Consider the following 22,276-nt stretch of genomic DNA (forward strand, 5'->3'; position numbering starts at 1 on the left):
CCGCCGCTCCCAGCCTAACCCCTCTCGGCTTCTTCCTCACATCACAGGGCAGCGGGGAGGCGGGACCAGCGCGCCTGCGGAGTAGGGATGGCGGGCGCGAGCCGTCAATCCAAAGCCCCGCCCCTCAGGGGGCGTAAGGCGGGCGGACCAGCGCGGCGAGGCTGGGGTCCGGAAGCCCGAGCCTAGCGGCGCGAGCGCAGCCTCCAGACCAACCCTATCGTGGTGCAGTTCTCTCCTGTCTGGTCCTCGCCGGAAGTGGAGGTAAGAGACGACTCTCCTCTTTTCTGGTCCTGAGCGTTCACCCAGGCAGCCGCGCGGTAAGGGTCGTGTATTTGAGGTGGAAACTAGAGGTGTCCTCCACTCTGGAATGGTGAGGTAGAGAACCGGCTCTCATCCACGGTAGAAGGGCCCAGACGAGGAACAGGGATCGCTCTGCAAATGGGCACGTGCCTAAATGCACTCTTTCTGGGTGAAGGAGCACGGCCCCACCCCATCTAGAAAGTCACAGACCCCATTTTTGTGAAGAAGCATCGAGTGCCCTCTTGCTTTCAGGATAGCGAGGTTCCATTCTGCACTTCTCCAGTGTAGACAGGCGTCTCCGTGTGGCGACATTGATCCCACGGTCATAGGGACACACCGCCCTTCCAGTGCCCCCCCCCCCCCTCCGGCTGAGCGGCGCGGATCTTTACTGGCGCTGAGGCACACAGATCGGCCTCGACTCAACTCTTCCCTTTGGACAGAGACTTTGATATATTACCTCCTCCGCAGACATACACTCCCGCCTACCCCGGCCGGACCGCGGGTACAGAGGAGCTTAGAAACGTTTAATATACAGAGATGGAAAAGTAACTTCCCGAGTAACTAATTGCGGAAGCCCCGCCCCCGCTACTGCAGCGAAGTTAGATCGCCTCCCTTCCGAGTGGTTCGCACCCGCCTTAGCCCATAGAGAACCACGCAGATTTTCCTCTCCTTGCCTAGAGTGAGTCCCCATTGTGGAAAATCAGACGTGACTCCTCGCTCCACCCCACAAGGAGGCGCTGGTTTACCGAATTTGTACAGCCCTGACCCAGAAATGTCCCGCAGCAAAGAGAAACAGACCTTCCTTAACCCCGCGGTAGAGGGGCTCAGATTTGTTCTCCTTTTGAGGTAAACAGAGATCATCCCTCCGCTCCTCCTTCCCCAAAGATTTGGAATCACCAAATGTAGCAAAAGAGAGACACCCCCCACACCAAGGGAGCAGAGAGGTGCAGCTCCCGCTCTCTGCAGTGTTGAGAGACAGTGACATCACTGATCACCCTACATTCTGTGCATGTGGGCTCCCCCCTTACCCAAGGTAGAGGAGCTCAAATGTCTTTCTCTCCATCCAGGATAACCGCCCCCCCCCCTGCAAAGTGTAAGGGCTGATCCACTGAATTTATAGCTGTGTTCCTACCCCCCACCCCCATGTGGAGAATCAGAGATCCTATTCTGTTCAGTGTTAGCACACTGGCGACTTCAACCCATATAAAAGATAAACTGATTGTTCCCCATCCCACTCCCATGGAAGGGTCCAGAATAGCCCACAACTGGCAAGGTGCAGACCCCATTCATGCAAAACTGCAACCCCCCACCCCCCGCTTTGTTAGTGTGTCAACTGATGTCACCTTGTACTGGAGACAATCATATCATCTTCCCCTCACCCCAGCCCTCCCCAGGGTAAAGAGACCCAGGACCCCCCCCCCCAACATAGAGATGTACAGACCTGCACCTCTCTCCCATGTGGCAGAGATGCACGCAGCCACTCTGCTGGTTTTCCCAGTTCCTCTTCACCCCAGAGTAGAGCAACAGAAGACATCTCCTTACCCCCATTCACCAAGGAACAGACCCCAACCACACCCAGAGGCATACATCTCCCCCACCCCCCACTGCCAAGATTTTGCACTGACTCCTAGCCTCAGTTTAATAAACACAGATTAAAAGCGTTGTTCTGAGGTCCCTTTTCCCTGGGGTAGACTCCTGGTACCTGTCTTTCCCCCTGTTTCCAGGGTAGATCAGATAAAGAACTTCCTACTTGGGAAAAGAGGATCTATTAATAGGTAGAAACAGGCCATCCTTGTATACCCTGTTCCCTCAGCATAGAGAGGTTTAGTACTTAGGGTGTATAACACTACAGGGTGGAGGATTGAGGACCAAGGACTTCAGCTGGTAGATTGAGGCATTGACTCCACCGAGGAAGAGAGGATTAGACTTAGCTTCCTTTTGGGTAGTGTGATGTTGCTTTCCCTGTGTAGACAGCTACACCAGGCCCCAACTCCATTATAGCCTCTTCTACTTCCTCCAATTGTTAGGGCTTCCTTATCAAGTTCTTTTCACATTTCATTTTGCCTATAGGGGACTTGGAAGGGAGCTTGTGGCATTGTGGTTCCCCCCTCTGTCTTCACATTGGTTCTTCCATTCTGACAGGAAGAAAGCCTGCAGATTTGAACTTTCCTGCTTTCAAGCTAGTCATCATGATGAAACATAGACACAGTGAGTTTCTTTTACCACCCCCTCCCAATGCTAAGCTTTAATGAATATTTGTAGTATTTCATGGCAACTTTTTTTTTTAAAGATTTTATTTATTTATTTGACAGAGAGAGAGACAGCCAGTGAGAGAGGGAGCACAAGCAGGGGGAGTGGGAGAGGAAGAAGCAGGCTCCTAGCAGAGGAGCCTGATGTGGGGCTCGATCCCAGAATGCTGGGATCACACCCTGAGCCAAAGGCAGAGGCTGTGCCACCCAGGCGCCCCTCATGGCAACTTTTTAAAAATTATTTCTTTTTTTAAAATTTTAATTCCAGTGTAGTTAACATACAAAGTTATATTAGTTTCAGGTGTATAATATAGTGATTCAACACTTCATATATCACCCAATGCTCATTACAAGTGCATTCCTTAATCCCCATCACCTATTTCCCCCATTCCCCCCACCCACCTCCCCTCTGGTAACCATCAGTTTGTTCTCTATAGTTAAGAGTCTGTTTCCTGGTTTGTCTCTCTCTCTCTTTTAACTTTGCTCATTTGTTTCTTAAATTCCACATATGAGTGAAATCATATGGTATTTATCTTTCTCTGACTTATTTTGCTTAGCATTATACTCTCTAGCTCTATCCATGTCATTGCAAATGGCAAGATTTCATTTTTTTATGGTTGAGTAATATTCTGTTGTATATATACACCACATCTTCTTTATCCATCCATCAGTCAATGGGGGAGGTGGGGGAGGTGTCTCATGGTACAGCTAGAGCTTGGGCTGTTTCCATAATTTGGTTATTGTAGATAATGCTGCTATAAACATTGGGGTAAATGCATCCCTTTGAATTAGTGTTTTTGTATTTTTTGGGTAAATACCCAGTAGTGTGATCACTGGATCATAGGTTAGTTCTATTTTTTTAAAAGATTTTATTTATTTATTTGACAGAGAGAAAGAGCAAGCAGGGGGAGAGGCAGAGGGAGAGGGAGAAGCAGGCTCCTAGCTGAGCAAGGAGCCTGATGTGGGACTCGATCCCAGGATCCTGGGATCACAACCTGAGCCAAAGGCAGACACTTAACCAACTGAGCCACCCAGGAACCCGGGTAGTTCTATTTTTAAAAATCGCTCAGTATAGCATGGGGGGGATGGGGCAAAATGAGTGAAGGGGAGTGAGAGATACAGTCTTTCAGTTATGGAATGAATAAGTCTTGGGATTAAAAGGTACACTATAGGGAGTAGAGTCAATGGTGTTGTAGTAGCATTGTATGGTGACAGATGATGGCTACACTTGTGAGCAGAGCATAATGCATAGACTTAAACTTGTCTTGTGGAATCACTGTTGTACACCAGAAACTACTGTAACATTGTGTCAACTATACTAAAATAATTTTAAAAACTCTCAAAATATTGCTCAGTATGGACAAGATCATTTAGTCTGTCTTCTACGTATGGTATCATTGTTGTCTTCCCAACTTCCTTGGAGGTGGTGTTCCCCTTATCCCCCATTACCATTTTACAGTTGAGGAAACAGACTCAGCAAAGTTAAATGACGATCTGAGATGAATAGCAGTAAATGCCAGACAGTGGGGACAAATTGCTGTTCTTTCTGCTTCGGGATGCTTTTCTTCCTTTCTCCCTCATTCTTCAACTGGATGATTCTTCCTCATTTTTCAGATTTGAACTTACACATCATTTCCTCTAGGAATCTCTCCCATTAAGCTTCTCCCTTGGTTTCCATGGTCTGTACCCCCAGGAATTGGGGCTATTGACACTGTATGACTGGGTCTGTCTCCTCCACTGCACTGTTAACTTCTCACCCACATCTGGTTTATATTTTTGTCCCCAGGGCCCAGCATAACTGGGCATAGCTATTTGGTACTTACTGTGTGCCAGGCACTAGAATGTCTCAGTAGTCCTAACTCAATTCCTCCTCCTCCTCCCACTATGCTTACAGCCTAGAGAGAGAAGACAAATGTGATATATGACACTCCCATATAAGAGGGAAGGCAAGGGCATTAGGGCAGGTCTGGTTCTGTGCTTCCTGCCTATATCTTACTGTAGTCCACATAGAAAATGACAACATAGACTAGACAAGACTTGTGCGACCCAGTGACGCCATACTCTGTGTGAATGGTGGCCCTGCTTATGTGGGCTTGGTGAAAAAAAATTCAATACACTTACTTTATATAATCATAAAAAAATTTCAACAAGAATCAGACTTTGGTTATGTGAAAACCAAAAGCAAATAGTCATTTTTTCAAGTAACACAAGAAAAATGAACAAAATTAATTATATTCTATTTAAGAATGTCAGATACCAGATGATAATAAAATTATTGATAGTGATGAAAAAGACAATAATTAGCTGGTTAAATGAAGTAGAGTGTATGCATACAAAAGAACACTGGCAGTTTATAAAGATTTTATTTATTAGAGAGAGAGCGCACAAGCCAGGGGAGCGGCAGGCTGAGGGAGAGGGAGAAGCAGACTCCCTGCTGAGCAGAGACCCCAGGTCCCTGGGATCATGACCCAAGCCGAAGGTAGATGCTTAAACTGACTGAGCCACCCATGTGCCCAAGAACCCTGGCAGTTTAAAATAGAATGAGGAAGTATTGTATGGTAAGATTATATAGAAAGACTATTATATGGAAGAACTATTAGATGGAAAGATCTCCAGGATTTGTTAAGTGAAAAAAGCAAGTTGTCAACAGGAGGACATACTATGTTATCTTTAATGGGAGAAAATGGGGGAAATAAGATTACGTATATTTGCGTTTGCACTAATAAGTGGTTTCTTGTTGCAGTGAGGAGAGTACAGTGGCTAGGGACAAGTGTGGAAGACCTCTCAAAATACACCTTCTTATTTTGGAACCATATGACTATTACCTGTTAAAAAACAATCATATACATCTACATGAGTGGGAGAAATGGTGAATATTAAACAAAAACTTTACATGTGCTCATAAAACACAGACTGTGATTGGTAAATTGCAACTAAGTAATGATCAGACTAACTGGAATGACTGCAGTGGAAGGTGGGGGGAGTGCATCATTGTACAGCTACCTGAGTTCACAGCAGTACCTTGGATCCAAATGGCAATGGTAATGGTTAAATCTGGGGAGGTTATTGAGGAGCTGTACAAGGAGGGTTTTCTCCTTACCAAGTGATTATTTTTTTTATTGTGTGCCTGCCTCTGGCACAGGCCCTCAGTTTCCAGGGAAGTTAGGCAGATAGAAATAATGTTGAGTAAAATGGCCAGTCCTGGTTCATTCCCAACCTCACTTTCTTTTCATTGCAACATGAGTACTTTGGGAGAAAAGGAGTATTGAGGTCTGTTTTTTGTTGTTGTTGCTGTTACAGGGAAATTTGATCCATTCATATTTATAATATGTTTGGTCTAATTTCTGCCAATTAATTTAAATTTTTTGTTTCTTCTTAGTCTCTTATTTATTTACTTTTCAAGTTCAAAAAAAAAATCCCCCTCCAGTGTTTATAAAGTTTTTTAAAAAGATTTTATTTATTTATTTATTTGTCAGAGACAGCATGCGTGTAGCAGGCAAAGGGAGAAGCAGGCTCCCCGCTGATCAAGGAGCCCTGTGCAGGACTCGATCCCAGGACCCTGGGATCATGACCCAAGCTGAAGGCAGACGCTTAACTGACTGAGCCACCTAGGCGTCCCCCAGTGATTATAAAGTTATTTTAGTAGTTGCATTCGTGTTTATATCAAACATAATTAAACTTGTCTCTGTCACTTTAAGTCATAACTTATTTTTATCCTACCCTTCCGAAGTAAGATCATGCTTTCATGATTTTGCTTTTCCAACCCCTACTGCTTGATTCCAGGATTCTGTTGAAATAATTTGGTATTTTGGTTCTGAGGTATTTCCTTATGATATGCTTCCTGGTTTTTAAAAATCTTTTCTAAGTACGTATTACAATTCTTAGCTACATTAGTAGCATTTTTAAAGATTTAATTGTAATTTTTAAAAATTTAATGATAAGTTTTAATAGATTTCCTGCCCATCATTATTTGTTTCCTTTAGCTTGAGATCTTTATTCTGAGTTAATTTTTATTTTTGCTGCTGTACTTCCTTAAGTACAACTGACCCTTGAACAACATGGAGGTTAGGGGCCCCGAGCCCCAGTGTAGTCAAGAATCCACATACAACTTTTTTGATTCTCCAAAAACTTGACTACTAATAGCCTACCACTGACTGGAAGCCTTACCAGTAACATAAACAGTCTCTTAACACATATTTTGTTAGATGTGCTATGTACCGTATTTTTCCAATAAAGGAAGCTAGAGGAAAGACAATGTTATTAAAATCGTAAGGAAGAGAAAACACATTTACAGTACTACACATATCTATCAAAAAAAAATCTGTATAAATGAATCTGTGGAGTTCAAACTCAAGTTGTTCAAGGGTCAACTGTAGTTTTACCAGAACACAGATGCTAATCTTTGCGCATCTGAAAATGCCTTTTACCTTTGTGTAAAAGTGATCTGTTGGTTAAGTATAGGAATTTAGCTTGGTACACAGTTCCTTGTTTCAGAACTTTGTAATGGTACGGGGCGCCTGGGTGGTGCAGTCGGTTAAGCATTAGGCTCTTGGTTTCGGCTCAGGTCATGATCTCAGTGTTGTGAGATTGAGCCCTGCGTCTGGCTCCGCGTTCAGTGTGGAGTCTGTTTCAAATCCTCTCTCCTTCTTCCTCTGCCCCTCCTGCTCATGCTCACTCCATCACTCTCTCAAATAAATAAATAAATCTTTTTAAAAAAGAACTTTGTAATGGTTATTCTGTCTTAAATGTTAAGAGTTGATTTGAGAAGGCTGTCTGCTACTCTTGCCTTTGTTGGAAACTCCTGCTTCGAAGTTTATAAGATTTTCTTTTTATCCTTAGAGTTAAGAATTTTCATCAGGGTATGCTTATGGTATGTCTTTTTTTTGTTAATCTTGGTGTTCTGTGAGCCTTTCTAATCTGAAACCTCAAGTCTGTTTTCAGTTTAAGGAATTTTCATCTGTTATTTTAAAAAATAATTGCTTCTCCATTTGTACCCTTTTCTCTTTCAGGAACTCCTGTTATTTAGATATCAGCTCTTCTGGGCCTGTTCTCCACTTTATATTTTTACTCATAATTTCCATTTCTTTAGATTTTTGTTTTAAGCAAGCTCTTCTCTTGATCTTCCAGCTTATTAGTTTGGTTAGTTAATGCCATCTGTGTCGTTTTTCACTACACCTATTGAATTTTTATTCAATATCAAGTTTTGGGAATTTTTTTTCTCACACAGTTCCTTTGAGGTATCTTCTTGAATCTCCTTAAAGTATTTGCATTAGTATTTAAATTCTGTTCCCTATATTAACTCTGCTTCGGTGTGAACCACCTTATGTGATTGGGGAGCCTGTTCTCTGGTAATTCCAAGCTGCTCCTATATTTGTTTGTATATATCCTGACCTTCCAGAACCTCCCCCTCTAGGAATTCCTTTAGCCCCCTTGCCTGTGGTATGAATTAAGGCAGCCATTCTTCCCCAAGAGGCCAGCTGTGAAGGGTATGACAGATGGGACTTCTCATGAAGAGGGTGAGGCCTCTTGAGTTCTTGGGCTTTGTTTAGATGTGATTGAAGATGAGCTCTCTCCTCCTTGTATCCAAAGGAGGCCACAGTTCGGCTAAATAAGGCAAGTCCCTTTGGAAGTAATGGCCTGAGCAGGGTCAGCAGGAAGGAGCAGTTCTCTCCCCGTGTGCTCAGGGCATCTGCCCAGGCTTAGCTACCCGGGACTCCTCAGATCACCTTCCCATGCCATCAGCTCTCAACTTGAGCTTGGTGTGGCAATTGTTGAGTTGCCCCCAGCCAGAAGTTAGGGAAGACAGAGGAGTTAAAAGCACGCACTCAGGTAACTCTCTTTACAGGATTCCCATAAGCGTTGTTTCAGTCTGCGTTGAAATAATGCCTCAAACGTTTTATCCAGTACTTCCTCTGACCCTATTGAGGTCATCTCCATGTCTTTGTTGTCCTGGGCCTGAGCAGACATGGTATCTCAGTCCTCCTTAGGTTCTCAGTGTGGCCTTTGGTTAAGGTATAAACAGATGTTGGGTAGGTGGATAATGGCTTTTTTTTTTTTTTTGGTAGAAAATAAAAAACCAGGTAAAGGTTCCAAAGGCTGCAAGAAGGTAAGTTGGCTTGACCCTCAGGTAAGGTATACCCATTGTTGGGGGTAAGGTCAGGAACAGGTTCCTTGCTCTAGAAGAGGTTTACAAACCCCAGTAGATGTTATGTCGTTCCAGACAGAGCAGCAAATTGGAATCAAGGGATCTGGCTTTCGCTTCCTCCCTGGTTGGCTGCAGTAGAGAATCAGCAGCATTTATTAAGTTTCCACCACAATCCATGTGGTGCTTTGTGCTTGAATTACCTTGGTATAGGGATCATCCCATTTTTAAGATGAAGAAACTGAGCCTCAGTGAGAAAGTTCCTAGGTTCAAGGTAGCATGGCTGGGACTTGAGTCTGTCTGATTCCCAAGTCCCTATTGCTCTAGATGAGGAGGGAGGCCAAAACAATCTTTGGCTCCAGCTCCTGGTCCTGCTAGGAAAGATGGAGATAGGTAAGACAGGCCAGAGCAGTGATCCTCAAATTTTAACATGGTTAAGGTTCTCAAACTTTAACCAGCCCTCCGGGTAATTCTGGGTAATTACCCGGAGGGCTGGTTAGTACACAGATTGCTGGGCCTCACCCTTGAGCTTCTGATTCAGTAGGTCTGTTGTGGTATCCTGTAATTTCTATTTCTAACCAGTTCCCAGGTGATGGTGCTGCTCTGGTCCAAGAACCATACTTTGAGAACTGCTTTAGCATTTCCCTTGGCCTTTACTTGGGAAACTTTTCCATTTCCCCCACCTCTCCTGGGGTTCTTCAGTCAGTCCCTGCCTAGGAGAAGGAGGGTCTCTTCTCTAGCCAGATGGGTAGACCTCTAAGGGCAGAGCCCTTCTTTTTGCTTGTTCCTCTCTTTTCCCTACAACTACACTTTTGAGCAGCTTTAACCCTCCAGGAAGGGTGATTTCCATGGGTTCATTAGCTGTTTGTTTCCTTTTGTGTGGTGACCAGCCTGCAAAGCAGAATGGAAAGAAAGCAGCTTCCAAAGTGGCCTCTGCTCCCCAGTTTGTTCACTCCAATGATCATGCCAGTCGGGAAGCTGAATTAAAGAAGAAGAGGGTAAGCCCTTGACCTTGGGGGAGGGAGAGGGCCTGGCCTGACTGCCAGGTCCACAGAAGTGGTGACTGGAAGGGCAAAGACCAGAGTTGTTAGGATTGTTGAGGCAGTTTGCTGAAGAGAGAAGAGAAGGTGGTCACTTTGATACTTGAATTAATGTCTCTGTTTGCTTATCTCCCCCTCACCTCCCAGTCCATTGCTGCCCTGCTGTGTTCCCACTGCTCCACTCAAACCACTCCTGTCAGCCTCACTAGTGCCTTCTGTGACATCACACTCATGGATACTCTCCTTCCATCGTCTCATCCGAATTGGCAGGATTTGAGACCGTGCTTTCTTTGAAGCACTCTCGCTTTGACTCTCTTGTCATTTCACTCTCCTGGATGTCTTCCTTGCTCTTTCCCAGTCTCTTTTGCTGTTCCTTTCTTTTCCTGCTGTTTAGATGATGGAGCATCCCAGGACCTTGTCCTCTTTCTCCCTCTTGTCTTAATTGATTTCCTTTGCGTAGAACATATTCTCTCTCAGCTTCACATGCCCTCTTTTTATTGTTCTCTGCCACACTTTCTCTTCCTTCATCTCTTGTTTCCTTTCTCTCAAACCCCTTATCTATATTTGCTCTCTCCCTGTATCCCTGCTCCTCCTACCTCTGCCATGTCAACATTGTTTCTTCCCTGTCACCCGCTCCCTGTTACTGTAAGTCTCCCATCCCTCCCTTAGGTTACAGACCTAGTCAGCTATAGTCCTGCTGTGTGTTCCCTTGTTAGGTTGAGGAGATGAGGGAGAAGCAGCAGGCTGCCCGGGAGCAAGAGAGACACAGACGCAGGACCATTGAGAGCTACTGTCAGGATGTCCTGCAACGCCAGGAGGAATTTGAACATAAGGTGAGAGAACAGCTTTTGCTTCTGGTTCAGACTCATTTGGGTTTGCTCAGAAGCATCTATTGCCATCGTTCTGTGAAAGGGAAAGAGCAAGGATGTGAGATTGTTGCAGGGGGACTTAGGAAATCAGTGCAGAGAAGATGGGAAACAGTGGGGATGGAGGGAGGGAGGTATGAGAGGGAAGCAGAGGGCCATTTTGAGCCTTATCTGTGACTGGACAACCCTGGATAGGTCCTCTCCTGACCTGGGCCCCAAAGACAGGGTTGGGAGTAGGGGAAGGGGGACCTACGACCAGGGAACAGGGGGAGAAGGAATAAGTGTGAGGGAAGGTTGACAGAAGAGGGTATGTGAGGGGGATGCCAGCTTCCTTCTTGGACTTCTTATTGCCCTTCCAGCATATATTCTCATTTCACAGAATATTCACTTTCCAGCTCAGAGTTCCTTTTCTAACATAAAGTGTGTATTTTGCCTCCCCCATCCCATGTTCCCACATTGGTTTTTTTTCTCACTTATACCTCCCTCTCACATTCCTTCCTTAACACACACAGGTGCACACTCAGATCCCTAGCTGGTGCTTGAACACATACTTAAACATAGGCACACACATGTGTCATGTGGTTCTATCCATTCTTCCAGTTCCCAGCTTTATTGGCTGGTCAAAGTTACTCTTCGTGTGTTGGGACCCCCATGGCTCCCCCAGCCTGTCATGGTTTCCAGAGCCCTGACTTTTACTCCCTCTTTCCTCCCTGAACTATTCTTTCTTTTTTTCCCTTAGGAAGAAGTTTTGCAGGAATTAAATATGTTTCCTCAGTTGGATGATGAGGCGACAAGGAAGGCTTATTACAAGGAGTTCCGTAAGGTTTGGGGACCCATTTCTTAAGGCTCTTTAGGGAGGGCACCAATCCCATCCCATCTCTCCATTTATGTTTTTCCTGACCGAGATGGAGACCTTTTCTTTTATGGGCCTGTGTGATTCATACCCAGTCCTTTCCCTGCCTTCATCACCTGTCCTTTGCTCTGCAGGTGGTGGAATACTCTGATGTGATTTTGGAAGTCCTGGATGCCAGGGACCCATTGGGCTGCCGCTGCTTCCAAATGGAGGAGGCTGTCCTGCAGGCAGAAGGCAACAAGAAGCTGGTCCTGGTCTTAAACAAGATTGGTGGGTATTGGGGCAGAATTGGGTAAGGCAGGGCAGGGGCCAGACCTTTTTGAAAGACTAGCTCAGACCAGACCCTGAGACTCAGCAACTCAGTGGTAGTTATAACAGTTGTATGAGGTAGGAATTCGTGTTCAGTGTTTAAAGCCAGGAATCTGAGAGGTAAAATCACTTCTTTAGACACACACACACACACACACACACACACACACACACACATACATGGTATAGCAGAAGTTGGGGATGGGGTCCAAGCCTGTCTGACTTTCAGTCCTTTGTTCTTGCCATTTTGAGCCCTATTGGCCAACCCCAGAGAGTTCCTGTCTGCCCCAAGCTGGAACCCAAAGACTAGGGCAGAAGAGCACATGGGCTCAGGAGTCACTGAGGCCTGGATCTTATCCCAGTTGTATTGTCAATTTTCTCTAGGATCTTGGACAAGTCTTGTCACCTGAGAGCTTGCGTTTCTGTAGCTGTAGAATGGGCTGTGACTGTCCCAATCTCACAGGGTTGTTGTGAGAATTAATGATAAAGTGCTTGGTGTATGCATGATTAATACTCCACAAGTGGTAGCTATATTCTTGTTGGAGTTATTCTTGACATTTGGCCCAACCTAGAATGATCCACAGAGAGAATGGGAAACATAATCTTTAGGAAGCCTGGCTTGAAGGAAGGCATCTGGGACCAAACAGCTAATTTGCCCATTTTCCCCAAGGGAGAGAGGTCCCCTCAGGGAGGGCCAGCTGGTCCCCTAGACTAGACTTCCCTTTCTAATTCTAACCTGGGAGCTGGATAGGTACTGATAGGGCCAGGGAGACACCTGTTGGCAGGAGGCGGGCCTAGCCTTGGGTGTGGGTGGATATATCTTTAGAGTGAGCCATTGAAGTGATGTTCTCCTTATTAGTCCTATCTGTTTCTATTTTCCCCAGACCTGGTCCCCAAAGAGGTTGTAGAGAAGTGGCTGAATTACCTTCGGAATGAGCTGCCAACTGTGGCTTTCAAGGCCAGCACACAGCATCAGGTCAAAAACCTGGTAAGCTGGGGCCAGGGTTGGAGGATCATGACTTGGACTGGGGCCTCCAACCCTTTGGGCCTTCAACTCTGAGCTTTTTGCCTTACTAAATGACCTTTTAATATTCATTTCACCTCATTCCTTCTTACATTTTAGCTTTTTGGAAAGGTTTTTTTTTTTCCAGATATAAGGGTAATACATAACTGTCCATAGAAAATTTGGAAAATATAGTTAACTATTTGTTAGCTTTTAAAAACGTATGTCTTCATTTTTCTCTTTAACACAAATCACACTACTTTCTAATTGTATCACTAACACAAAAATACATTTTAGTTGTAAAATATTTAAGTATTACAGAAACATTGGTTGCTTCTGAGGAGAGAAACTAGGTGTTGGGGGACATATTTTCGATTTTGCACCAGGTGTAGAACTTAATTATTTATGAAAAAATAAAGTAGAAAAAATAAAAGGAATTACAGATGGCTTAAATACCCTTTTACCAGTACCCTTAAATCTCATCTCCTTTGTCCATACCCAGATGTAACCACCATTGTTAGCTTGGTGTGTATCCTTTCAGATATTTTTCTGTGCTTTATATATATGTCGATGTATATATAGAGAGAAAGAAGTGTTTGGGAATGTCCTGTGTGTCGTCCTGGGGCTTGCTTTTTTTTCCCCCCATGGCAATTTTTTTTTATACAGATGTACTTTCTTGATACTAAATAAAATTAGTTTCCAGTTTTTAATCATTATAAGCAGTACTTTAACACATACCCTTGCATATGTTATCTTGGCTGGTGGGCAAGTGTTTATATAGGTTGGATACTGAGAGGTGGAGTGGCTATGTATTTTATATTTTCCTAGACACTGACAAATTGCCTCCCTTCCAGTGGCTGTACCAATTTATCTTCTTGCCACTGAGGTAGATGAATGTGTGGGAGGGCTTATTTCCCTACATCCTTTCCAACACTTGATATCATTAAACATTTTAGTCTTTACTCATTTGGGAGAACCTGATACCTCATTTCTAATTTTTGGCCTTGATGGAAAAAATGTGGTGAGCATCCTTTTCTTTTTTTTTTTTTTTTTAACGTGGCAAGTCTATATTTTATTTTATTTTTATTTTTTTATTTTTTTTGACCCTTCGCATACTGCTGGTGAAATCTTTTTTTAAAATATATTTATTTTTTTTCATAATAATATTTTTATTATGTTATTCACCATACAGTGCATCCCTGGTTTTTGTTTTTTGGGTTTTTTTTAATATTTTTTTATTATATTATGTTAGTCACCATACAGTACATCCTTGGTTTTTGATGTAAAGTTCGATGATTCATTAGTTGCGTATAATACCCAGTGCACCATGCAATACATGCCCTCCTTACTACCCATCACCCCAGAAGGCAGGCTGAAAAATCAAGAAGCCCACATCCCTAAGATCCCTATAAAACAAGTGCACACTCCTTGGGTCCTGGTCAATAATTTGGGCTCTGGACAACCCCGCAACCTCTGCTCATCAAAATGATGAGAAGGAGAAATCACCTCCCCAGCAAAGAAAAGACAATGAGTCTGTGGCCTCTGCCACGGAACTAATGGATATGGATATAACCAAATTATCAGAAATGGAGTTCAGAGTAACAATGGTCAAGATGATGTGTAGACTTGAAAAAAATATTAACGAAAATACTAACGAGAATAGAGAATCTCTAAGGGCGGAAATGAGAGTGAATCTGGCAGAAATTAAAAATTCTATGAATCAAATGCAGTCAAAACTAGATGCTCTGACGGCCGGGGTGAATGAGGCAGAAGAACATATCGGCGAATTAGGAGGATGGTTTAGTAGAAGAGAAAGCTAAAATAGAAACTTGGCTCAAAAAAATCTAATCTCAAGAATGTAGGTTATGGGAGATCACTGACTCAATGAAACATTCCAATGTCAGAATCATCGGCATCCCTGAGGGGGTGGAGAAAAACAGAGGTCTAGAAGAGATATTTGAACAAATTGTAGCTGAAAACTTCCCTAATCTAGCAAAGGAAAGAAGCATTCATGTCTAAGAGGCAGAGAGGACCCCTCCCAAGTTCAACCACGACAAACCTACGCCACGTCACGTCACAGTGCGATTCGCAAATATTAGATCCAGGGATACAGTATCGAAAGTGGCCAGGGCAAAGAAATTTCTCACGTACCAAGGCAAAGGCATCGGAATTACGTCAGACCTGTCTACACAGACCTGGAATGAGAAAAAGGGTTGGGGGGGCATTTTTAAAGCTCTTTCAGAGAAAAACATGCAGCCAAGGATCCTTTATCCAGCAAGGCTGTCATTCAGAATTGCTGGAGAGATAAAGACCTGCCAGAATCGCCAGTCATTGACCAGTTTTGTAACCACAAAACCAACCCTACAGGAGATATTAAGGGGGGTTCTATAAAAGTAAAAAGGCCCCAAGAGTGATACAGAACAGAAAGTCACAATCTATAGGAACAAAGACTTTACAGGTGAGCATTCTTTTCTAACAGCTCTCTTTCATTTGTACTCCACTTTAAGGATATATTTCCTTAACCTGTTTCTTACTGATGGATATTTAGCTTAATTCCTGTTTTGCAATGCTGTGGTGGGTAAGTAAGGAAAGAGGAAGAGGTGGAAGGGCATTCTGGGCGGAGGAGGTGGCATCAGAGGAGTAAGGAGATGGAAGCTGGAATGGCCGTTTTGTCTGAGGAATTAAGGGAAGGTAGGCAATGGGCCAGGCACTGTCTTCCCACCACAGGCAGGGAGGGCAGTGTCCCCATTTTGTAGATGAGGGCGCTGAGACCCAGGGAAGGGAAGCAGGATTTGATGCACACACACCTGTGAGAGACAGAGCTGGAACTCAAACCTGGGCTGACTAGAGGCCAGGGTGCCATCCTTTCCCTGCTGAGGTAGGCAAGAGATACATGTGTCTAGAGAGAGGCAGGGACAGAGAAGACTGAAGACGCAATGACAGTGGAAAAACAGGCCTTGTGCAAGCAGGGAAATGACAGGTATTCAGGGCCTGTGTGAGAAGCCCTCTGCTTCAGTCTTGGGGATCTTGGTGATCATAGGGAGGTGGCCCTGAACGTTTCACTGAAAGTTGGAAATCTGGACTCAGACTGCATTTCCTACCTGATGCCTCTTCTGTAATAACCCCTCGTTTTCCAGAATCGCTGCACTGTGCCAGTGGATCAGGCCTCTGAGTCACTGCTGAAAAGCAAAGCCTGCTTTGGAGCTGAAAACCTCATGAGGGTTTTGGGGAACTATTGCCGCCTTGGTGAAGTGCGCACCCATATCCGTGTGGGTGTTGTGGGTAAGACCTGTGGGGAGGTCACGGGGCCCAGGCTCCTTCCTTGGGCAGGGGTTTCACTGGGCAAAGGATTCTGGGAGCTTTGTGTTACCCCTCCGGGAAGAGAGGAGCAATTCAGGAACAGTTTTATGATTTGTAATATGTACTGATGGACATAGGAAGGTGTACTGAGAATCACCACCATGCATTGAGTATTAGAATCGTGGATCAAATACACAGGGTTATGCTTGGATTTGGTGCCATCTCATCCTACCAGAGCTGTGGGTGGTGGTGAGGAGGAGTGAACATATCTTTGACAGATAAGAACACTGAGGCCCAGAGAAGGGAAAGGGACTTGTGGGGATCAGCCCTGTGTGAGATGAGATAGAGCTGATACCCAAACCTGGGCCTATCTGGAACCCAGGGCACTGAGGGAAGGATGATGGGGGAGAGAAAAGGGAAATTGAGAGAAGCAGAGATAGACTGTCAGGGAGAGGAAGTGAAGCCAAAAGAGACATTGGAGAGAGCTGGACGCTAAGAAAAAGGTATAGATATACAGGCCTGAAGACATAGAAAAAGAACTGGGAAATGATGGGATTGGTGGGGAGTGGAAAGGAAAGATGGATTTAAATGACAGAGGTGTGCCGAGAGAGGGGGATAATGATCACAAAAAGATACCAGAAGGACTATGAAGACCTACAGAGAGAGACACAAGAGGGCTAGATACTTTATGCATGTAAAGAGGCAGACACGCGTACCAAAGAAACAACGAGAGAGGGACGCCTGGGTGGCTTAGTGGGATAAGCATCTGCCTTTAGCTCAGGTCATGATCCCAGGGTCCTGGGATCGAGTTCTGCATCGGGCTCCTTGCTCAGCGGGGAGCCTGGTTCTCCCTCTGCCTGCTCCCCCTGCTTGTGCAGAGGGGATAGATAGATAGATAATAAATAAATAAATAAATAAATAAATAAATAAATAAATAAATAAAATCTTCAGAAAAGAAAAAACAATGAGAGAGACAGGCAGACACAGAGATAGACAGATTCAGAGAGAGAGGTGCACATGGAAGGGGCCAGGAACAAAGAGGTAGACATGGAGGAAAACACACAGACCTGCGAATACATGTGGATCCACAAATACATATATGGATCCGTACTTGCGCAGACATGGCCAGACCCAGAGGCAACACACATGCAGACCCTTCCCCCATACTCAACCCAGCTCTGCTCCCCGCAAGCGAGTAGAGGCACAAGAGACACGTGTGCCCAGATACACTGGTTCCCTCCACACAGAGACTGATGTACAGAGACTTCCACACATGAGGGGCTCACACACACAGGTACATCCATAAGAGAGTTGTCTGTGGGGTCACCTGGGTGGCTTAGTTGGTTAAGCATCTGCATTCAGCTCAGGTCAAGATCTCAGGGTCCTGGGATCGAGGCCTACATCAGGCTCCCTGCTCAGTGGGGAGTTTGCTTCTCTCTCTCCCCCTCTGCCCCCTCTCCCCCACTAGTGCTCTCTTTCTCAAATAAATAAATAAAATCTTTAAAAACAAAGAGGACAGTCTTTGCATAAATTCTGGCACACAGAGAAGGAGAATGGTGAGAACAAGAGACCTGGTGAGGGGGGTAGCACACAAAGACATCCACAGGCCTAGAGGTGCTCACAGATGCTTGAACAGAAAACATGCACCACAGGCAGACCAGCTGCTCAGAGAGACTGACATCTGGAGAGGGCTCTTCCACCCGCCACCAGGTGAATTTTACACCAGGACAGCTGGTTCTCTGTTTCACAGAAATTTCCTGATGTCTGCCCTCTGTTGGATCGTGTTACAGAGGCTTTGCATTGAGCACCTTTTCCAGGCTGGTTGTAAGTGGGAGGGAGTGTCATATCTAGAGAGAGCGACATGTCTACCCATCATGCTCACAAATGGAGGAAAGGTTAGGCCATGTTAGGGCTTGGTCAGGGCCTGGGTTGGGAAGGCAGGAGGCCAGGCTCTGGTTTTGGCCTCCCTGTAGCTTGGTCATTGTTCCTGCCTGGGCCGCCCACGTACATGCCGGCCCAAATGTTCCTGAGGGTCCTTCCTGCCCTCAGCCATCTGCCGCTCCTTTGTAGGTCTTCCTAATGTTGGGAAGAGCAGCCTGATCAACAGCCTGAAGCGCAGCCGTGCATGCAGTGTGGGAGCCGTTCCTGGCGTCACCAAGTAAGCGCCTGCCTGCTCCCCCACTCCACAGCTCCTTGACCCTACCATTCTGCCATTTCTCATGACTTCAGCTCTTGCCCTTTTCCTTATCTTGGCCCAGCCTCTGATTCTTCCCTAGGCACAGGAGTCTCACTAACACCCTCATTCACCTGGTACATCCTAGGTGCGGGCCAGGCACAGAGCTGGGTGCTTCCCCACTTAGCTCCTTGAAGTCCCTTAGCAGCCATGCAAGATTGGGCTACAGATAAGCAACTCCACTTCCTAGATGAAGCAGCAGAGGCTGAGAGAGTCAGAAGCTTACCCACAGCCCTGCAGCTCAGTCCCCTTGGCAGGGACTAGACTAGAATTAGTCTCAGGTGTGTAGGCCCCAGAGCCCCCAGCCCCACATCTCTTCATCTTCATCTGTATGCTTTCTGTCCCTCACCCCTGTCCCAGCTGTGTGCCTGGGGCCTAGGGGATACCAGATACATCCCAGCTTATCAGTGTCTTGCATTCTCTCTTATCTCCTCTTCTTGTCCTAGGTTCATGCAGGAGGTCTATCTGGACAAGTTCATCAGGCTGCTGGATGCCCCAGGCATTGTCCCAGGACCGAACTCAGAGGTGGGCACCATCCTGCGCAACTGCGTCCATGTGCAGAAGTTGGCAGACCCCGTGACCCCGGTAGAGACCATCCTGCAACGCTGTAACCTGGAGGAGGTACAGAAAGCTCTTGCTTATGCCCTGACCTACTCCAAGGGCCCTTCAGTTTTCCTTATGATTTCTTTTCTTTCTCTCTTCACCAGATTTCCAACTATTATGGCATCTCTGGGTTCCAGACCACTGAGCACTTTTTGACTGCGGTGGCTCACCGCTTGGGGAAGAAGAAGAAGGGAGGCATATACAGTCAGGAGCAGGCAGCCAAAGCTGTTCTGGCTGACTGGGTGAGGTGAGGAGAGGGCTAGGGGTAAGGGTGGACCTACTGAGAGTCAGGTTCCACAAAGGGGTGCATCTGTGTTTATTGCAGTGGTGGGGCAGCCTGACAGCCTGTTTCTCAGGGCAGGGGAAGGCCAAGGCACTAGGTCATGTCCCCATCAGGAATTTATGGCCAGTGACTATCTAGCAACTCAACCTCTTGTTGTTCGGGAGCTACTGTGGGTTTTCTTGGTGTTCCTTCATTGTTTCTGACTTGGGAACTCATCCTCTCTTTGATTGGTCATTTGTTCTCTTAATGACATCACCAATTTCCTCCCATCTCCCAATGCAGTGGGAAGATTAGCTTCTATACACTCCCACCTGCCACCCACACTCTGCCTGCCCATCTCAGTGCTGAGATCATTAAGGAGATGACCGAAGTCTTTGATATTGAGGATACCGAGCAGGCCAATGAAGACACCATGGAATGTAAGTAGGGGCAAGTGGACTGGCCTGCCTAGTACTTTGTCTTGCCCTGGGTGGGAGCCACACAGACCCAATAACAAATCCCATGTTTGATCTTCCCCTGCCCTGGCCCTATTCTGGGTTCAGGAAAATTATTTAACCAACTCTAAGCTTAATGCTTTCTCCCACAAGGTGGAGAATTCTAATCTGGGCCATGGGGGTGGTTGTGGGGTATTGGTAGATAGGAAAAAAAGCCAGCAAAGTACTGTGTACACAGTGAGGCGCTCAGGAAATATGAGGGTCCTTTCCCCATCTCCTGGGACCTGGAGTGGACTAAGACAGTCCTCTCCAAAACCCCTTCCATCATGTTGCCCTAGGCTTTGCCTCAGCTACTGCATGTCTAGTCCTAGATTTTTGTTCTCACCCCCATTGGCAGGGAGGCATCTGTATAAGTACCGTGTGCTAACTGATTGTGCCACTGGAGCTCCGGCGGGGAGGCATCTGAGTCACAGAAAGCTGGTATTTCCTGAATGGTGCATGTGCATGGTCAGTGGCAGGCAGAGGTGGCATTTAAAGCAACTCTTCTGCCCTGTGGTCTAAGGACTGTCCCAGCTCGGAGTAGCTAAGTGGTTAGAAGAATGGACTGGCTAGAGTCAAATTCACGTTTTGTTTCTTGTTAGCTCTGTGATGCTGCATAAGTTACTTCATTTCTCCATGTCTCAATGGAGACGTCAATCTGTAAAATGGGAATAGTAGTACTCACCCAGTAAGGTGGTCATGAAGACTTATTTAATATGTAAAAACACTCACAGCAGTGCTGCCTTAGAGGACATGCTTGGTGAATATTAGTTGTTATGAAGATAATTGTTTGCTGGGGTACAGAGGTGTGCTTTGAGAAACTCCTGTAGGAGATTTGTTCTCTTCAAGTACTTCCATCTGTAGCCTTGGCTTATGGCTCCTCCCCCACCTTGGAAAGGGGCCCAGTGCTCTCTAGGCCTGTCTGTGGACACTTGGGCAGTGGGAAAATCCTGGCTGGCCTGGCTTCTGGTTTCTCTGTTTCTCTTGAGGGCCACTAGCTTTCCTTCTCTGGGCCTTTTAGTGTCCTTAGATTATAGATGAGAACAAGAGGACTTGCTTGCTTCAGAGTTTATTCCCCATGTGGCTTCTGGCGAGTCAGTTCTCTTTCTGAACTTTACTTCCCTCTTCTACCAAGTGGGTAGTTGGGAGGAATTGGAGCTCACATTCCTATGATACTTGACCCTGGCTGCATGTGAGGGCAAGCGGGGCTCCATCACTGAGAATGTGCTTTGGCAGAAGATTGAGGTCTGGGAAATTGAGGAGAGGAAGAGGTTAATGGTGAGGGTTTCCTAGGGGAGTTAGCCCTAATATTGTATCTTGAAGAGTGAGTAGGAATTAGAGGAAGGGGATGGGGGTAGATTTTAGAAGTAGGTGGGAGGATAGTGTGGGCCCAGGGTAATGGGAACATTAATGGTTTGCAGTGGAGGGCAACTCTAGGCAAGGGGCCAGAGGGAGGGGGAGAGAGGCCTGGTCCTGAGGAAGGAAGCCCAGTGGCTGCCACTTACTGAGCAGTGTCTCAGGCCAGTGCATTTCAGGTATCCTCTGCTGTGACAGCAGCCCCATGTCATAGGCTGTGGTGTTCTCATTTTCCAGATGAGGAAGCTAAGGCTCCAAGACCAGCTCCCAGCAGGCAAATGCCCTACTGCAAAACCCATGCCTTTAATCCTTTGTCATGTGGCCTCCCATCAGGAATGAAAGAGCCTTCCTTCCCAACTCCCTTGGGCAGTGTCCACATATCCTTTCCACTGAGTCCTAAATGGGTGGAGGGGCCTGGCAGCAGGGGGGAGCTAGGGCCCTGACAGTGGTGTTGGTTGTGTTAAAGGCTTGGCCACTGGAGAAGCAGATGAACTGTTGGGTGACATGGACCCGCTCGAAATGGAGATCAAGTGGCTACATTCTCCGATGATGAAAATAGCAGATGCCATGGAAAATAAAACCACTGTGTATAAGGTACCTGTCCCCTTTCTTCATGGTAACCTTCTTCTCTACCCAGGGCTCTGGGGAGTGGTTGGTCCCTTCTGCCTGGCTCCCACAAGGTCTGTCTATAATGGTGGGGAAATGTAGGTCATTCATTCACTCCCTGTGGGCCCCCTGGGCATCAGGTGGTGTGTATCCTTCACCAGGCAATGGCAGGTCCAAGGAGGAGGCATGCTTTCTCAAGCAGCTTTTCCAGCCTGGCTGCAGCCTAGAAAACAGGTATCCCCGTTCAGCCACTCAGTTGTTCAAGTTGCAAACCTGGGTACCCCTGACTCTTCCCTCCAACTAGCATCCAGTATCCCAGACAGTCAGTCAGCAAGTCCTATGGCTTTTCCCTCAAAGTCTCTTGAGAAGCTATCAGCTTCTTTCAGTCCCTACCATTTCTATAACCCTAGTCTAAGCTTCTAACACTTTCTCACCTGGACATATGTCCCATGATTTCTAATGGCCCAGTCTGACCATGTCACCTCCCCTGTTAGGGCTCCCCAGTACCTATATGATCGAGTCAATATGCCATGCCTGTGATTCCTGGAGGCTTTTTCAGCTTCTTCAGCCAGTCTCCCTATCTCTGCCCTTCGGGAGGCCAGAGTTTAGTGGGTTTCACATACAGACCTCTGCACTGTTATGGGAGGTACACAGACTAGG

At 46.1% G+C, this 22,276-nt stretch overlaps 1 protein-coding gene across 6 annotated transcripts in view; it reads left to right on the forward strand.

Annotated features, from left to right (window-relative positions):
- Nucleotides 1–130: 130 nt before the first annotated feature.
- Nucleotides 131–22,276, forward strand: part of GNL3L (G protein nucleolar 3 like) — a 28,016-nt gene continuing 5,870 nt past the window's right edge. For 2 of the 6 annotated variants that reach the window (XR_003313289.4, XM_026488674.4), the window contains exons 1-14: nucleotides 131–261; nucleotides 2,443–2,508; nucleotides 8,615–8,655; nucleotides 9,582–9,689; nucleotides 10,448–10,564; nucleotides 11,337–11,420; nucleotides 11,585–11,720; nucleotides 12,644–12,747; nucleotides 15,900–16,044; nucleotides 18,133–18,220; nucleotides 18,742–18,916; nucleotides 19,003–19,145; nucleotides 19,464–19,600; nucleotides 21,477–21,604. Coding sequence is in view for 5 of the 6 variants with exons in the window: in XM_026488674.4 (XP_026344459.2) it covers nucleotides 2,490–2,508; nucleotides 8,615–8,655; nucleotides 9,582–9,689; nucleotides 10,448–10,564; nucleotides 11,337–11,420; nucleotides 11,585–11,720; nucleotides 12,644–12,747; nucleotides 15,900–16,044; nucleotides 18,133–18,220; nucleotides 18,742–18,916; nucleotides 19,003–19,145; nucleotides 19,464–19,600; nucleotides 21,477–21,604 (1,425 nt within the window). In the remaining variant the exon portion in view is untranslated. Of the gene's footprint in view, nucleotides 318–2,327; nucleotides 2,509–7,393; nucleotides 7,420–8,614; nucleotides 8,656–9,581; nucleotides 9,690–10,447; nucleotides 10,565–11,336; nucleotides 11,421–11,584; nucleotides 11,721–12,643; nucleotides 12,748–15,899; nucleotides 16,045–18,132; nucleotides 18,221–18,741; nucleotides 18,917–19,002; nucleotides 19,146–19,463; nucleotides 19,601–21,476; nucleotides 21,605–22,276 lie in introns of those variants that run through there. The other 4 variants (XM_057311976.1, XM_048213500.2, XM_057311979.1 and 1 more) reach the window with 4 other exon arrangements.

This window comes from Ursus arctos, chromosome X, assembly GCF_023065955.2.
Source record: "Ursus arctos isolate Adak ecotype North America chromosome X, UrsArc2.0, whole genome shotgun sequence".
Lineage (NCBI taxonomy): Eukaryota > Metazoa > Chordata > Mammalia > Carnivora > Ursidae > Ursus > Ursus arctos.